The following is a 16,277-nucleotide window of genomic DNA, read 5'->3' as shown; positions in this document are numbered from 1 at the left end:
CATCACTTTGGGAAACGTTTCCAGAGGATTGTTCCGAATTTCTCGGTGGATGTTTTCCTTCAGCTGAGGCCTAGGGTTTCCATAGATCCTAACCGAGATACCCCCACAAGAAGTCTGGAGGAGTAAGGTCAGGGGAATATAGTGGCCACTCAACGGTGTCGTAGATAGAGATAAAGCGGCCTCAAAGTGTTGTTTGTGCCAAACGCCTTGTTTCCCTCCCTGGTTGTATGGGGTGGTGCCCCTTCTTGCTGGAAGCACTGGGTTCCTATCTGGATCAGGTTGTTTCTCCTACGGGTCTGAGTACGTAGCTCAGGCAGATAGAATTCCTGGATCATTTCACGATAGCTCTCCTGGTTAATTGTGCAATGTATCATACAACAATTTTTGTCCATAGTTTGTATGGTTAGTCTTGACATTGTTCCTGGTGCTTGCTTGTTACCAAAATAAACTTCAGGGTCTCTGCAACAAGAAATGAAGCATTAGTGAGAAAATTACTGCTTTTTAAGGGTCAAACAAAGCATTTTAACAGTTGTATTTTTTTTTTTTTTTTTTTTTTGGGGACACCCTGCAGTTGACAATTAAACGGTGTCTGGAGAACTTGGAACCATACGATCTCGGTACCACTACGATCTCAGTATATACCACAAATCTTACTATTGTTTCATTTTTCCGCAACAAATTTTACAAGCCAATGTCATAGTAATGAAATATAAATCTTTCAACTAATCAACCCTTACGCAAACACAAGACCATGTTTCAGTCGACGTTTGTTGCTTTTTTAAACCCGTCAACGTTATCATGCATACATGTGTTTTGCTGTCTGTACTAGGTCTGGCAACACGGGATGTAGCGTTTCGACACGTGACAACCATAAGCGTGATTAGAAAAGTAGCCTCGCTATTGGTGCGTTTAACCACGTGACCTTGTGGGCGTATTTAAGACTCTGGCGCGAGCTCTATCAAACGAATTTTATTAGTCATCTCAAGGAAGAGTTTGGTTTTTAAGTTGTAAGTTGGAGCAAATGTTTATCTGCGATAACGAATGCTGTCCCCCCCCCTTCTTCCTAAGTTTTTTTTCTTAATTTGCTAACGTTGATTGAAGCAGGGTTCTGCAGTAAAATTAAGGATAATAGCTTAGCTTTAGTTAACTTTATTGATTTGTTCGCACGAGTTCTTTTTTGTCCGATTCGAAGTCTTTGAATTATAGTTATAGTCCTCTATCTGCTTGTGGATGCAGTCTAAATATTTAGTGTGTATGTTCTTGTTCGTGACTGTTTCAACTTTATCGTAACGTCATGTGTTTTCTGTTTATCAGGAAAATGAGTTTACGTGGGAAAACCAAACATGGTCACGAGATTTACACTGAAAATATACAGGTGAGTGACTTTCACAAGTGTGTATTTCAGTTGCATACAGCTCAGGGTCATGTCTGAAACTGTCCAAAAAAGTTCATTAGCTACAAAGCAATATGCCTAGAAATTAAAGTAACTGTTTTCTCCTCAATTGACTTGACACTACAGAGTGCTGCTTGTTTAATAATTTTCTTTTATTTGCCATTGTATGTACATATGACAGAATTTGTTTGCATTTATGAAGTGGCTATGGGTACATACTTCCGTATCTTCTGCGGGACTGCTAAAGGTACGGACTGAGGTTCACTGAAGATACGGACAATGTACCGATGAGTTTTGGAGCCTTGCTGGACTTTTAGACGCATATGGCGTGGGTACGGACATATTTGTGCATTCTGATTGGTCAGTAAGACACCCTCGTATCTTTAAAACGGTCCGTAGCCACGGCCTTGCATTTAACCCATCCTAATGGCAGTTAAACACAATCGAACCACTAGGAGCAGTGGGCAGCCCGAGTCTGGCACTCGGGGACCAACTCCAGATGTAGAGATGCTGCCTTGGTCAGGGGTGGAGAAAAGAGCAGACCCTAAATAAGCATGTTTTTGACTGGGAGGAAGCCATGCAGACACAGGGAGAACATGCAAACACCACACAGAAAGGGTGGGAAGTGATCCCACAACCTTATTGCTGTGAGGCATCAGCGCTAACCACTATGCCACTGTGCCTGAAATGCTCTTCAGACATGAATGTAACTCTTGAGTAATGTGTACTTGATTTAAATAAAACTTTGCTAGGTCTGAGCCAAAACTACAGGTCTGAAACCTCCCTCATGGTCTGCCCAAAAGACCTGAGTTGACTGACTTACTTAATTACGTATAATAAGCTTTGCAGTGACTCTTTTCCCACGGGTCGTAAAACATCTGATCCCTGTTTGGACTTGTTTACCTCTGTGGTATTAAGTCTGTCTGTGATGAAGCATTTAAAAGGCTAAGCTCTGAATGGAGGCTCATGTGTGAGGCTGGAAATGTTAAGCTTCTGGCCATTTCTGCAAAAGGGTGAGTGAGAGATTGAAGATAGAACTAAATTTTGACTTTTGTTTTGTATGAGTCTTATGCAGTACTTTGAGGCTCCAGCTCTTGAAATGTATTATACTTGAATATTCAAGTCACACTTAAGTCTGTCAGTAACAATTATGCAAAAATAAACTATTGTAGTTCAACAAAAGGAAATGCTAACCACAATGGAAAATGGTACACAACTAATTTTATCAGTACTGAAGCTGTTCTGAGATGAAATACAATCGAACTTGGCGTACACTTAAATTTTAGTCGACATGTGCACACCCTGTCCTGATTTGGAACTGACCGAACAAATCAATTCCCAACACTGGTCAAACGCCGCTCTGCAAAGAAGGATTAAAATACACTGAATGCAACATTACAATCACTGGAAGGCTATTCACATGGGTAAACTGGTATGGATCACATGTGTTCTCTGGGTGGGGGGCAAACTGGCTTTTGCCAAACATTTGTCTTTAGAAAAGTGTCTATGGCTTGTGGGTTCTGCAGTTACAACTTAAAAAAAACATTGATCTTAGATTAGAAATCTAAGATCCATATATTATTTTTTTTGCTTTTGAAGCAAACATCTGCATGTGTCAGATGATGCAGATAATGTACTCAAAACCTTCTGGGTGGGTGAGTTATCAAAGTCTTACTTTGGTTGCATTAAGTCAGTTGTTACCTTCCATTATTAAACTTGGGATCATGAATTTTCTGTAATACCATTAACTAATAGTTGTAAAGTCTTATCAAAATCCAAGTGTACCCATTTGCATAACTAAAATATTTCAGATACAACAGTTTAAAAATAGAGCATAAATATACATTGTTGCTATTGCATTATACAGTATAACTGAAATACTCAATGTGTAAATAAATACAATGAACAACCTCGACTTATCGTAAGACTCAGTATGGTTAAAATGAGCAAACTACACTCAAAGTTGTATGACCAAAAGACCTGAGCTCAGTCCAGCTCAAACTGAACTGTGGTCTCATGTTTGCAATGTAAAAGCACTTTTTTGGATGGTATTGACTGACTCGCGTCTGCAAGCCAGTCAGTGTCAAGTACGGGTAGAATTAGCCAACATATATGATGTAAATGCATCATGAGAAATTCTTTAGTGACTGCAATACAAATTCAAACCTTGGTTCAGATCAGCCTTTCATATATATTATAGAAACAGTAAGGCTTAAAGGATTAGAGTAATTTAACTGAAGTCTAGTCTAAATTCTTTGCAAAGCAAAGAACTTGGCTTGCATTTTATTACAGAACTTGTGCCTTGTCACCTAGAACTCCTACTTTTTTTGGTACAAAATTGCTGACACTGAACAATATCTTAAAGTATTAACAAGGAGTTTGTTGGTTGACTTATAAGCCTTGTAGAGGCTTTCCCACGGGTCTTAAAACGTGGTCCCTGTTTTGGACTTGATTACGTCTGTCTGAAGTATTTAAAAGGCTAAGCTCTGAATGGAGGCTCATGTGTGAGGCTGGAAATGTTAAGCTTTTGGACATTTCTGCAAAAGGGTGAGTGAGATTGAAGATGGAACTAAATTTTTACTTTTATTCTCTCGCTCCTTTGTCTCCTAGAACTTTTTCTCACCATCCCAAAAGGCAATGGGATCCACCAGAAAAACTCTGCAGGTCCTTCATCCAGCTGCTATTAACAAGAGCTTGGGGAAGGTGTCTCAGGTATAACTTGGCTTATTAAAAGTACTGGTAGCTGTTTTGAGCAGGATGGGTTTTTTCCTCTGGCTCAAATGGTTTATTGCCACATTTTAAAATGTACTTGTTCCTTCTGTAGGTGGGGAAGATCATTCCCAAAAGGAAACAATGGGGCATGGACCAAACTAGAGGTACAAAGAGGGTGAAAATGGAAGTTAAATCTACACAAACTGAAGAATGCCAGTGTCTGACAGATGGCATGTCTGTTGAAGCATATAATCTCATGGTCAAAGGTATAAATGACTACAGGCAATTTTATTGGTTGATACTTCAAAATGGTCAACATGTCAATTATCCTTAAAACTGTTTCAGAAACTCCTCCCTCCTCTTACTGGAAAGAGGTGGCAGAGGAGCGTAGGAAGGCCTTGTACAATGTTCTTCAAGAGAATGAAAAGGTGAGTTAATGGCTGAGATTACTAATGTTTAGCAGACACTTGACTAGTTCCCACTGACCTTTAATCCCTGTCTTCAGTCCATCAGGCTAATGTTGACTCCATGTCACATAACTTAAAAGTTGAGAACTTTTTCCAGTCATGGCTTATAGTTTCTATGAATGTTGGTGTTTTATCTCAAATTGAAGCTTGTGCTCTCTCTCTACCTCTGTTTCTCCTTTCTTTACAAGTTGAACAAAGATATTGAGACCAAAGATGAGCAGATTTCAAAACTTAAACTTGAGAATGAAGAGCTGCAGGAGTTGGCACAACATGTACAGTATATGGCTGACATGATTGAGGTAGGTGTGATTGTGTTTAGGGGTATCAACTGAGACTGTATGAGCAAAATGCAAAGCAGGAGCCAATTCCTAAAGAACAGCAAAAACAAGTCATATTTAACAAAATTGCATTGAATTGCATGAATACAAAAAGGCTCTTTTCAATTTAATTATAAAAAGAACACAAAGCAGGCTTGAGTTTTATCACTTCAAACTGTAATGAGGATGCCTACATTGTGTGAGCAGAACTTTTTCATTTTCTATACCTGCTTGTTCCAATTAAGGCTCACTGGGTTGCTGGAGTCTGTCCCAGCAGTCACTGGGTGAACCCTGGACAGGATGGTCATCTGAGTGCATATGTTTCTGTAGCACTCTAAATTAAAGTATTTGCCAAAGCTTTGAAAACTTGGATTCTGTGCAGCATTATTTAACAAGGGACTATAGATTGGCTGATGCTAAGGATTCAGACTGGGTGCACTGGCCTCAAAGTAGACATCAGATTTGAGGTCTAATGGTGGTTACAGTCTAGTACTCTGAATTGTCTTTTTCTAGAGGCTGACTGGGAGGGGGCCAGACAATCTGGAGGACCTGAAGGAAATTGTCCTTGATAGAGAAGGGGAGGATGGCAGGGACACAGCAGGCCAGGCTGAGGAAGAGACTGACTATGAGAGTGATGCAGAAGACCAGACTAACCCCTCGGATGTGTAACTGCCATACTGGGACTTCAGCCTGCACATGTTGGACAACAGATTATAGCCAGTATGGACTTGAATTTTACTTTAAATTGACATTTTATGATGTGAACATGTCCTGGTTACATTTTTTTTTTAAATAATAAAGCAGGACTTTTTTCCCTCAAACCAAGTGGAATGGTATCCAAGTTCTCATTCTGAGTGCTGGTCCTCAGGACCCCACACATGGTTTTCTAGTGCTAATGGCACAAGGAGCCAAGCAATTATTCATCCATCTTAACAAGCCGGACACAGCTGACTTGATTAGTCAGTCCAGGTCCACATGGCAGTACTGGAGTTGATATTGGGGTGTTTTCTCCTGCAGATGTTGATCCCTGCACCATGGCCCAGTGTTAGTTTATACTTCTCTGTACAGTTTCTCACAGCAACAGCTTTAACCTTGTTCAAATGTTAAGCTATAAACTTGTAAATTGTTTTGAGTCATTTGTATGCTTCCAGAATACTAGTACGTGAGTACGTTAGCTACAGAAGCTAGATGTTTTCATTGCACCCCAATTGCTGGAGACTCCAAGGTAGTCAACCTTTGCCATGCTGTTGTGACAAAATGTAGATGCTTGAACCTTAATCTGTAACAAGATTGTTAAATTGGAGTTTTAAATCCCTTAGTAACTTTTTAAAATGGTGTTTAAGCTGTTAGAACTGGTGAAAGCATTATATAAAGTAACAGTCTTGACTAGAATCTAGTAAATTAACCAACTTTGTCTTTTGACCTTGAAAAGTAAGGTATGTATCTACACACAAAATAAATGCCTGACTGGTTTTAATAATGCATGGGTGAAAACCGACCCCATGTACAAGCACATTGTAGAGGGTCCAAATGTGAGTGACTCTGCATATTCATAAAATGCAAATGAGTCATAACTAAAAACATCTCATACATTTACTGTATCAGACAAGTTAAGTCATCAGTCCAAGGTGATGGTTCAGTTAAAAGCACACTCTGATCTTGCATGAACCCAGGTGATATTTCCAGTGCACTCTACTTGTTGAACTATAAATTAATGGTCATGAGGAAAAACTGGGCTCATTTAATTTGGAGGCATTTTCTTTGGTAGCAGCATGAAATACTCTGGGACAACTGTAATTACTTCTATTTCAGAAGTTTCAAGCTGGTTCTTATGGTAAGCTTATGTCATAAGTGACCAAAATAAATGCACAGTAAAGTAAAACAGCCATTATGAATGGGTTTGGTTACTACTCGTATTTACTGTATCATCTCACTGCTGTAACACAAGCACCTCATTTTGTTTGACATCCAAGTGCCACAAGTACATGTATTGCATTATTTGTGGTTGGATGTAAGACTTTTGCTTGGAACAAGGGCCAGATCACATCTTATTTCTGCATGTACTTTTAGTATGAGTCTTGTGCAACACTTTGAGGCTCCAGCTCTTGAAATGTATTATACTTATTCAAGTCACACTTGTCTGCTGTCAGTAACAATTATGCAAAAATAAACTTTATTGTAGTTGAACAAAAGGAAATGCTAACCACAATGGAAAATGGTACAACTCATTTTATCACTACTGAAGCTGTTCAGAGATGAAATACAATCGAACTTGGAGTACACTTAAATTTTAGTCTACATGTGCACACCCTGTCCTGATTTGGAACTGACCGAACAAATCAATTCCCAACACTGGTCAAACGCCACTCTGCAAAGAAAGATTAAAATACACTGAATGCAACATTACAATAATCACTGGAAGGCTATTCACATGGGTAAACTGGTATAGATCACGTGTGTTCTCTGGGTGGGGGGGCAAACTGGCTTTTACCATTTTTCAGAAGTGTCTATATGGCTTGTGGGTTGTGCAGTTACAACTTAAAAAAAAAACATTGTTCTTAGATTTCTAATCTAAGATCAATGTTTTTTTTCCCTTTGTGCTTTTGAAGCAAACATCTGCATGTCAGACGATGCAGATAATGTTTTCAAAACCTTCTGGGTAGGTGAGTTATCAAAATAGTCTTCCTTTGGTTGCATTAAGTCAGTTATTACCTTCCATCATTAAACTTGGGATCTCATGAATTTTATGTAATACTATTACCTAACAGTTGTAAAGTCCTATCAAAATCCAAGTGTACCCATTTGCATGATAACTAAAATATTTAAGCTACAACAGCTGCTTAAAAATAGAGCATAAATATACATTGTTGCTATTGCATTATACAGTATAACTGAAATACTCAAAATGTGTAAATAAATACGATGAACAACTTCGACTTATCGTAAGACTCAGTAGTACAGTTAAAATGAGCAAACTACACTCTGCACAGTTTTCCCACAGTAGTTAGTTGCAGGAAACAGCTGAGGCAAACAGAACACTTCTTTCTGCAGAATCTAATGACAAAAGCTTAATGTGTAATCGTTCTGTTAGCGGACAACAACGTGCAGACGACACGCAACTCGGCTCCAAGAACCCTCTTTGCAGTTCAGCGTGCATTCTCGCCATCTGTACAAATTTATTGCCTTCAAATGGACTCGTACCTGCAAGTAAAAGGGAAAATCATTTACAAAAAGGAGTTAGAGTCTTCAGGGTGAAGCTCAAATAATAAAAGCTGACTTTTAATGCCAGCTGCGTGCAAAAGAACTACATATTTGGGCAATTCTACGGTAACGAAATTACAATTTGAGCTAATCTGTCATGGTTAGATGCCATATGTCCAGATTTTGCTGCTGTAATTCCGTTACCACAGAATTGCCCATTTACACAGGGTGGGGGTGGGGGGAATTGCACTTTAAACTGCATGTTGAGGAAAATTCGTGCTTTTAATCAGAGTGAATTAGTTGCTTCACTTAAGATTTTCCCCATTTTCTGCACTGAGAGCTGATGTCATTAATAGCCGTGTCCACCTCAGTGGTAATCCCCCAAATTAATGGGGCTCTGTGCAACAAAGCATCAAAATCCCTGAACTGAAAATAGAAGTTTAAAAAAAAAAAACATGCAGTGGCTGTGTAACACTCAATATTTACATCAGTGCAAATACTCTGAAAGCGCAAAAAAAAAAGAAAAAAAGATGCACTTTAACAAAAGTTACCAAATGGTCAACGGTGATTCTACTACAAATATGTGACAACCAGATGATCAGAATGATGTGTGTATCATGTGCAGTGGCAGACGGCTTCTTGAGGAGTTTAGATTTCCGCTTTTCACAATCTTTGGAACGGCTTTCGGAGGCGTTCGGATACACCCGTCGAGCTCAATGCAAGTGATTTGCCTGGCTCAGAAAGCAAGGGGGGGGGTTGTTGGAGTGCTCAAAACTGGAGGTAACCGTGAGTGTAGCAGGGTCTTTGTGGTTGTGTTGCTTGGTGTTAGTTCTTGAGGCAGCGTGTGGTGACCTGAAAGTCCGTCACATGGAGTGATATCCATTAGCAATAAGTAGATCAATGAGCTGATCAGACATTGATAGCCCTGCGTGGTGTGCACGAGCCAGGATGTTGAAGTGATGTATTCAGTGGCGCCGTGGCTCAGAAGGCAGTGGTGACTGTACCACCTCGCTGCGTGCCCAGACGGATCACTTCCTTTGGAACTGTGTCCAGCTGCTGGTACGCCAGCCGACCCTCCTCACCTGACACAAAAACAAACATTACCCCAAAACCCTGGCATGCGCCTTTGAAGAGGTGTTAGTAAATGACTCGTTAGGAAGGGAACTGGCCAGAAATTTGAACGAGACAAAGGGTGGGGGGTCGGGGGTAGCTACGAGTTTTTTACTGTTCACATTACACATTGAGCATAACGGGTTTACATAATTCTTTGACTCACCAAATGTTAATAGGGTTTCTATGGCAACATGGCGTAGTTCCTCATCTGCTGAATCACACAGTGCTACAACTGCCCTGATGCTCTCCACTGCCTACAGAGATAAAAGGTGTCAGAACAGTACACATAAGTAATACCATCATTAATATTAATGAATTACTACACATAAGGGATATCTGTAACATAGTGAATCTGACCATGATGTCCTAAAAAGCATAAAAGTATCAAACAATATGGCTTCTTGACATGAAAATATATATATTTGACCTTTGTCTGGACATTGTAAAGTAACTTAAAGGACACATCGCACCAAAATCATAACAATTTAGATTTAAGTTGTTAGTTACCAGCCGATAATATGCCGGGATTACTTTGTACACTTTTGTGACTGGTTTCAAAGTATACACCATTTGCAACAAACAGGTTTGAGGAAAACTTCCCAGCATACAACTGAATGGAATGTAGCTGCTAACGTTAAGAATGGAGCTGCAGATTAATTGCAAAGTTTATATAAGTGTAATGTTGTGTTATGATGACTCGTTTTTAAGTGATAACTGTTAATTTTGTATGTAGTCACGGTAAACGAAGCAGCTGCTCTCCACTGTGAGAAGACTTAGTGTCCGTGCGCGACCATGAACGCAACCTGTTAAAAACGGTTTCTGCTAGACGCTCAGCTCTGTGTTCGCTTGTTAAGTGTTGTCATTGATACAACTGTGAAAAATCTAAGAAATACATCTATGTGAGCAGACAGCCTGAAGAAGAGCGGCAAGTTCAGCGTATGCATTAAAACAGCGTGCCGCTCTGCACACATCAAAATCTAAGACTGAAAATAGAATCAAAATAAAGCCTACCAGCTCCACTGAGGAGAACAAAATACAAAAGGGAAAAAACTGAACAGGGCACGCACCTACTTGTAGAATGATTTCCAAGCTTAAATACGTAAAAGTCCCCCCCCCCCCCAAAGAAGTCATCATGCATGGATTACACACGATTGCAAGCTGCAGAACAATGTCCAGGTCCACTATAAGTTCTCATGCACAGGGTCGCCGGCCGGAGAATAATGTCTGACTGCAGCTCCGCTGTCAGCTCCTCAAGTTCTCTTATGATTCTGGCATGTTGGATAGGATGTCCATTATCTCTTGAAAATAACATCATCTGAATTTTTCCAATGTAAGAAATACATCTGTGGGTTCAGGCAGCCTGTAAAAACAGCATTGTGGAGACATTCCATGTCCATGTTCACGGTGGCAGTAAACCTGCGTCCTGTGACACAGACAGCAGTGTCACCACATGAAAATTCACTAAGGTATATCTTATATATTACAGTGGTCCCTCGTTTATCGCGGGAGTTACGTTCTAAAAATAGCCCGCGATAGGCAAAATCCACGAAGTGGCCAGCGTTATTTTTTTACAATTATAGACGTTTTAAGGCTGTAAAACACCTCACTACACACTTTATACACTTTTCTCAATCAGCCATGAACATTTTCTCACTTTTCTCTCATGTGTAAACACTCTCAAAGTTCAAACCAACCTGTTTTCAGGCCCAAACAAAATAGAACGCTTTCCTATAAATAATTATGATGGCTTTTAGAACTAACGAATTTTCTTTTAACGATCAATGTACGAGGTTGGACACATAAGAAATTATTAATAGTGGCTGACCAGTATTTCACAGTTCCTCTGATCGCGCCTCTTCGTCCTGGCGCCGCTGCGCTGTCGCGTCTTTTTCCACTGACTCACACCTCGCTGCAGGTGTCTTTTTCCGAGTGTAGAACACAGTTATGGGTAGTTGTTGACGCTCTTTTTTCTTCTGGGCGAGAAGATTCTTATAAACAGACACGCAGAACACAATGCGCGTGCTCTCCCTTCGCGGTGGGCTTGATGAGGCCGCGGAACACAATGCAGTGTAAAAAAAAAAAGCATGCAAAATTGGACTAAAAAAAGTCAGTGAAACAGCGAGGCCGCGAAAGGTGAACCACGTTATAGCGAGGGACCACTGTATATTCCAATTCTAAGGTGGAGCTATGCCAGTATACAAAGGTATATGTAAATATCTAAAAAGGAAGAGTAAAATAGAAAAGAGTAGAGTAGAGCCACTTAGGTGCCTGGTCTTGAGAACCAGGGATGGTTAGGTTACATGTTAGGTTTCAAAATCTGACAGACTGAAAAAGTAAAGTTTTGGTGAAGTGTGCCGCCTCGTGTCTGTACATCCTATGTAAATCAGAGCTACCACTTTCAAAAGAGAGCTCAGAAGCTTCATTATCAGATGGCAGTGTTTGTTTCACTCTGTCTGTCGGCCATCGTGATGTTTCTGCTTTTTCTAAAATGCACATCACACACTGAGAAATGCAGAGAAAGACATGTTCCAGAAATGCACCTGCTAACTCTTAGAGTGAGAGGAATAATTAGTAATAAAATACATCGGCGACTACTAATTATTACAGCATGTGTACGCATAGACTTACAATCATGAATACTTTAATGTTGTATTGTTAACTGGGATGTTAAATAATGTGCGACATTGTCCTTTAAGCTACAGCACTTTGTGCAAGCAGTTTCCTCTCCGCCCTCCTGGGTGCTTTAATAGTTACATGGAACTCAATGGGAAGCAAATAATTAAATACAACAACAACAAAATCCAGATAGAGGATCTGCATCAATATTGAATGATTTTGCTATTTATTAACCTAAAACTAATCCTGTCTGCTAAATTTCACTGAAATCTGTCAGCAAATGGTAACTTTTCCATATCCTCTCATTGTTTCGACTGTGGATGTGATGACTAACCTGCAGGCAGCTGAGAGCTGAGCAGGCAGCTCTCTGGCTCTGAACTCCAGCCTCTGACAGAGCCTGAGTGTAGTATTCCACCGCCTGCAAACACACAAAGGTAATTTTTAAAGATCTGCCAAGACCAATTAAAGCATTCTGCCTCCGTGCACACATTCTCTCCAGCACCATCTGACCCTCAGCCCGCTCACCCTCGTCCTGAAGTGGCTGTGTGAGGCTGCAGAGGTCAGGTAGTCTACTGCTGCTCGGTTGATCTGAGGGTCCTCTGCGGTCAGCAGAGAAGCCAGCACCCTCAGAGTGGCGGTTCGAGGCCACAGCGATGACACGTGGACATCCTCCAGCTCTGCCAGACAGCAAGCAGGACTGTGGCTGCACAAGGTCTCAGCAAACACCTCTTTAAAAATAAATAAATTAAAATAACTTTAGATTAAAAGCAGATTAGCCTTTTCTACACTCTCGACACCAGCTTGAACTTTGCTTTTGTCCAGCATCTATAGATTAGCATTATTATAAATAGAGGGATTTATTTATTTTGCTCAATAAATTGGTCAAAATTTGATTAAGACAACAGAAAAATTCAGGTATTTTTTTCTTTCTTGCACAGAATGGGACACAATCAGCAGCTTTTCCTTCTTCAAAGTATTTTCTGAGCCATCAATATCTCAAGGGGGCGCTTTTAACAAGTGCATAGTGTGCAATAACCCATGGTGCCCTGGGCGAATTTTGATAAGCCATTGTGTACATTAATTGTATGTATGGTATATGAAAAAATGACTGCATAATTTGTTAATATATAAATGAAAATCATTAGAGAAAAACCTGAACATCACTATAAGTTATTGAGTGTAGTCAAAAACAAAATCCTAGACAAATATATATCCATCACAGCACTCGTTAATTGAAAACTGTGTAAAATTTCATATTTTCTGGTGGCCATATTGGATTTGCAAGATGGCTGCCACTCCGTTATCACTTCAAGATATACCAGGACATTTCTCATACTCAAAAACAGGTTGAGACACCAAGTTTATGATTGTATGTAACTTAGAAGGGTCATTATGTGGCATATTCAACCTGGAGGTGGCCATTTTGAAAATGGTGTCATAAAATGAGGTTGAGGGGCTGGAAAAATTGAACCTAGATATTTCAGGCTTATATACGACAGAGTTTTAGGGCCACATTGAATTTTTATTTTTTTTTTTCTTTCTTTTGGACTTCGAGAATAAAGTCGTAATATTACGAGAAAAAAGTCGTAATTTACGAGAAAAAGTCAAAATATTATATTACTACTTTTTTCACGTAAAATTACGACTTTATTCTCATAATATTACGACTTTATTCTCTAAGTCTAAAAAAAAGAAATTCTATGTGGCCCTAAAACGCTGTCATACTTATATGACCCCTAAAGAAGCCAAAAATAAATAAAATAAAATAGTAAATCAATTTTGGCAAGAACTTTTAATTTTAAGCATATTTCTGATATACTGCATGCACCAGACTATTGAGAAGTGATGCTGTTCTGCAGAAGGCTTTTACTAAATACAGTTCAGTGACTTTTGACGAGGTCCATATACCTAACAGGCATACCACGTTTGGTGACAATCAGGTAGGTAAAAAAAAAAAACCAAAAAAAACATCGAGGTCAGAAGATTTATTACAAAGTATCCAGTGACCTTGACTTTTAATCTCAAATTTCAATTTATCTTCATTTATATAGCGCCAAATCACAACAAGTTTGCCTCAAGGCGCTTCACACAAGTAAGGCCTAACCTTACTAACCTCCAGGGCAACAGTGGTAAGGAAAAACTCACTCTGAGGAAGAAACCTCAAGCAGACCAGACTCAAAGGGGTGTTACCGACACAAATTACAAAACAATTCACAAAACGAACATGCAGGAAATGTTGCTGGTGCACAGGATGGTTTCCGGAACAGATAGCACACCCATCTCTGGATGGAACCACACCTCAAACAGAGAGAAAAGAAAAAAAAGCAGAATCAAGCATCAGAAAGACAACAATACAGTATAATTTGCCAGCATTAACCAACAAGAAAAACAGAAGAAATACTAAGGTGATCTCCGGTCACTAGTCCCAAGCTTCACCAAAAGACCCAGAATTTAGGTAAAGTTGAGGCTGCGGCCCACTCCGTTTACTAAGAAAATGAATTAAAAGAGTAAAAAGCGTAAAACTATACTATGCCAGTATGCTAGCCAAACGAAAGGGAAAATAAGTGCATCTTAAGTCTGGACTTGAAAGTCTCTACAGAATCTGGCTGTTTTATTGACGCAGGGAGATCATTCCACAAAACGGGCACAATAAGAGAAAGCTCTGTGACCCACAGACTTTATTCACTCTAGGGACACAAAGTAGTCCTGAACCTTGAACATGCAAAGCCCGGGGCAGTACGCAGCGTTTAATTAGGCAAGCTAGGTAGGGAGGTGCCAGTCCGTGAACAGTTTTATAGGCTAGTAGCAGAACCTTAAAATCTGGTCTCACTGGGACAGGAAGCCAGTGAAGGGATGCCAAAATCGGTGTAATGTGATCGAACTTTCTGCTTTGTGTCAAAACTCTGGCAGCAGCATTTTGAACCAATTGGAGACCCCTAATGCTGGACTGCAGTAAACCAGAAAACAGAACATTGCAGTAGTCCAGTGAATCTGGGTCTCAGCATCAGCCATAGACAGGATGGGATGAATCTCAAAATCAAAAAGTTTCTTGGGGGTCAACATGTCTAACAAACATAGCAAGATTGTTAACCATAGTGTTGATTAGAAAACTTGCACAGGTGAAAACCTGCACAGGTGAAAACCAGCGTGCACAGAAACCTCGTGTTCATGTTGATAGCAAGTAAAAACTTTTAAATTTATTAAAGAAGAAAGTCAGTCTGCAGAGGAGCCAAGCAGCGAACGTGCTCACCCTCTCTGGCCAGGTTCAGCAGGTGTGTCTCCATGTCCTCTACTTCATGCTGCACAATGTAGCTGTGGAACTGGAACACGGTCAAGACGTCCTGGGATAACGCAGAGGCGGCAGAGTCACACGACGCCGCTGACGCCAGGTCGCTCCGATCCACCATCTCTCCCACAACCACACCGATCACTGGATTACAGCAGAGTTTGAAGACGTGCAGTCACAATCAGGGATGAATCTTACACAGTTTGATTCATAAACCAAATAAGCGACTCAAATGTGCAATTAAAAGTAACGCTGAGCCGACCTGCGTTTGTGGCTTGCGGGTGCGCATCCTGCAGCGCTGCCCTGTAGCGGTGTGTCATATGTTTGAAGACTCGGTCCAGTGTGGTGTGAAAAAGCCCCGCTGACCCGCTGCACTCCGACCACAGGGTCATCAGCTCCGGCCGCTCGGCGAGCCCGGGCAGAACTGAGAAAACGATAAGTTCAACTTTTGTTTCAACAGTGTTAACAAAGCAGACTTGTGGTTACGCACCATCAGCGGCAGATGTAACTGTTCCCAATCTGTCGATGCTGATCTCTGCTAGCTCTTCCAACAGCTGCGTCTGCCCCGACAGTTTGACGAGCAGGCTGCGACGTTGCCACGCCCACATTCCAGTAGTCAACACCTGCCGTGATGTGATGTCATTATGGTGACACGTACATTAGGAATCATCGTCAGGCGTTGGAAGGATTCCTACCTGGATGAGGTGACTGCAGTACTGCAGGTGGATGACGATGGCCACGTCCAGGTTCTCGTTTCCCGTGGTAAGCGGCAGGGGGCTTCCCGCCATACTGTTTCCCACTCCAGTGTCCTCTGTCAGGGCTTCACTCAGGTGGCCCCTGGCTTCTGAATGTTGGTTTCTGAGACATGCATATACCCGGAGTCAACACTAAGTGGCAGCAACAACAAACCCAACAACACTAATGCGACCAACCCCAGATTTTCCTGTCAAGAGCCAATTCCTAAAGTGTTGGCCTGTGGTCCCCTGGTGAGCTGTGAAGGTACTGCTGGTGGACCACGAGTGGTCAATTCTAAATAAATTTTTAAAAAATTCTTTCATTTTTACTCAAGACCAAAAAATTGGCCATCGGGTATTGCGGAGGCCTTGTGTCCATCTGTGCTCAACATAACTCCAGTCCTATTACTGCCAGGGTCTTCAAATTCACAGGGAACA

General features: G+C 40.7%; 2 protein-coding genes across 4 annotated transcripts in view; one reads left to right on the top strand and one right to left on the bottom strand.

The window, feature by feature from the left end:
- The first annotated feature begins 986 nt into the window (after positions 1-986).
- On the top strand, positions 987-5,658 carry gmnn (geminin DNA replication inhibitor). Its single transcript, XM_034160150.1, has 7 exons — positions 987-1,007; positions 1,315-1,375; positions 4,004-4,105; positions 4,218-4,371; positions 4,451-4,533; positions 4,761-4,871; positions 5,403-5,658. Exons 2-7 carry the CDS (start codon positions 1,319-1,321, stop codon positions 5,556-5,558), a joined length of 663 nt encoding a protein of 220 aa, XP_034016041.1. The 5' UTR covers positions 987-1,007; positions 1,315-1,318; the 3' UTR covers positions 5,559-5,658.
- A 2,732-nt stretch (positions 5,659-8,390) lies between these two features.
- Positions 8,391-16,277, bottom strand: part of ripor2 (RHO family interacting cell polarization regulator 2) — a 109,770-nt gene continuing 101,883 nt past the window's right edge. The window contains exons 15-22 of one of the 3 annotated variants that reach the window (XM_034160147.1): positions 15,801-15,963; positions 15,596-15,728; positions 15,368-15,529; positions 15,070-15,249; positions 12,345-12,547; positions 12,154-12,237; positions 9,367-9,457; positions 8,391-9,172 (exon numbers count right to left, since the gene is read on the bottom strand). In XM_034160147.1, coding sequence (XP_034016038.1) covers positions 9,072-9,172; positions 9,367-9,457; positions 12,154-12,237; positions 12,345-12,547; positions 15,070-15,249; positions 15,368-15,529; positions 15,596-15,728; positions 15,801-15,963 — 1,117 coding nt within the window. In that variant the 3' untranslated portion in view covers positions 8,391-9,071. The remainder of the gene's footprint in view (positions 9,173-9,366; positions 9,458-12,153; positions 12,238-12,344; positions 12,548-15,069; positions 15,250-15,367; positions 15,530-15,595; positions 15,729-15,800; positions 15,964-16,277) is intronic. The other 2 variants (XM_034160149.1, XM_034160148.1) reach the window with 2 other exon arrangements.

The sequence above is a fragment of the Thalassophryne amazonica genome, chromosome 20 (genome assembly GCF_902500255.1).
Source record: "Thalassophryne amazonica chromosome 20, fThaAma1.1, whole genome shotgun sequence".
Classification (NCBI taxonomy): Eukaryota; Metazoa; Chordata; class Actinopteri; order Batrachoidiformes; family Batrachoididae; genus Thalassophryne; species Thalassophryne amazonica.
The sequence above is the reverse complement of the archived record's forward strand: the minus strand, read 5'-3'. Positions and strand labels throughout refer to the sequence as shown.

Bases quoted from the DNA above. Each gene is read 5' to 3' on its own strand.
- gmnn (XM_034160150.1), top strand. From the start codon at position 1,319: ATGAGTTTACGTGGGAAAACCAAACATGGTCACGAGATTTACACTGAA. The intron at 4,106-4,217 runs GTATAACTTGGC...TTCCTTCTGTAG, and splicing joins GCTTGGGGAAGGTGTCTCAG to GTGGGGAAGATCATTCCCAA. The intron at 4,872-5,402 runs GTAGGTGTGATT...GTCTTTTTCTAG, and splicing joins ATATGGCTGACATGATTGAG to AGGCTGACTGGGAGGGGGCC.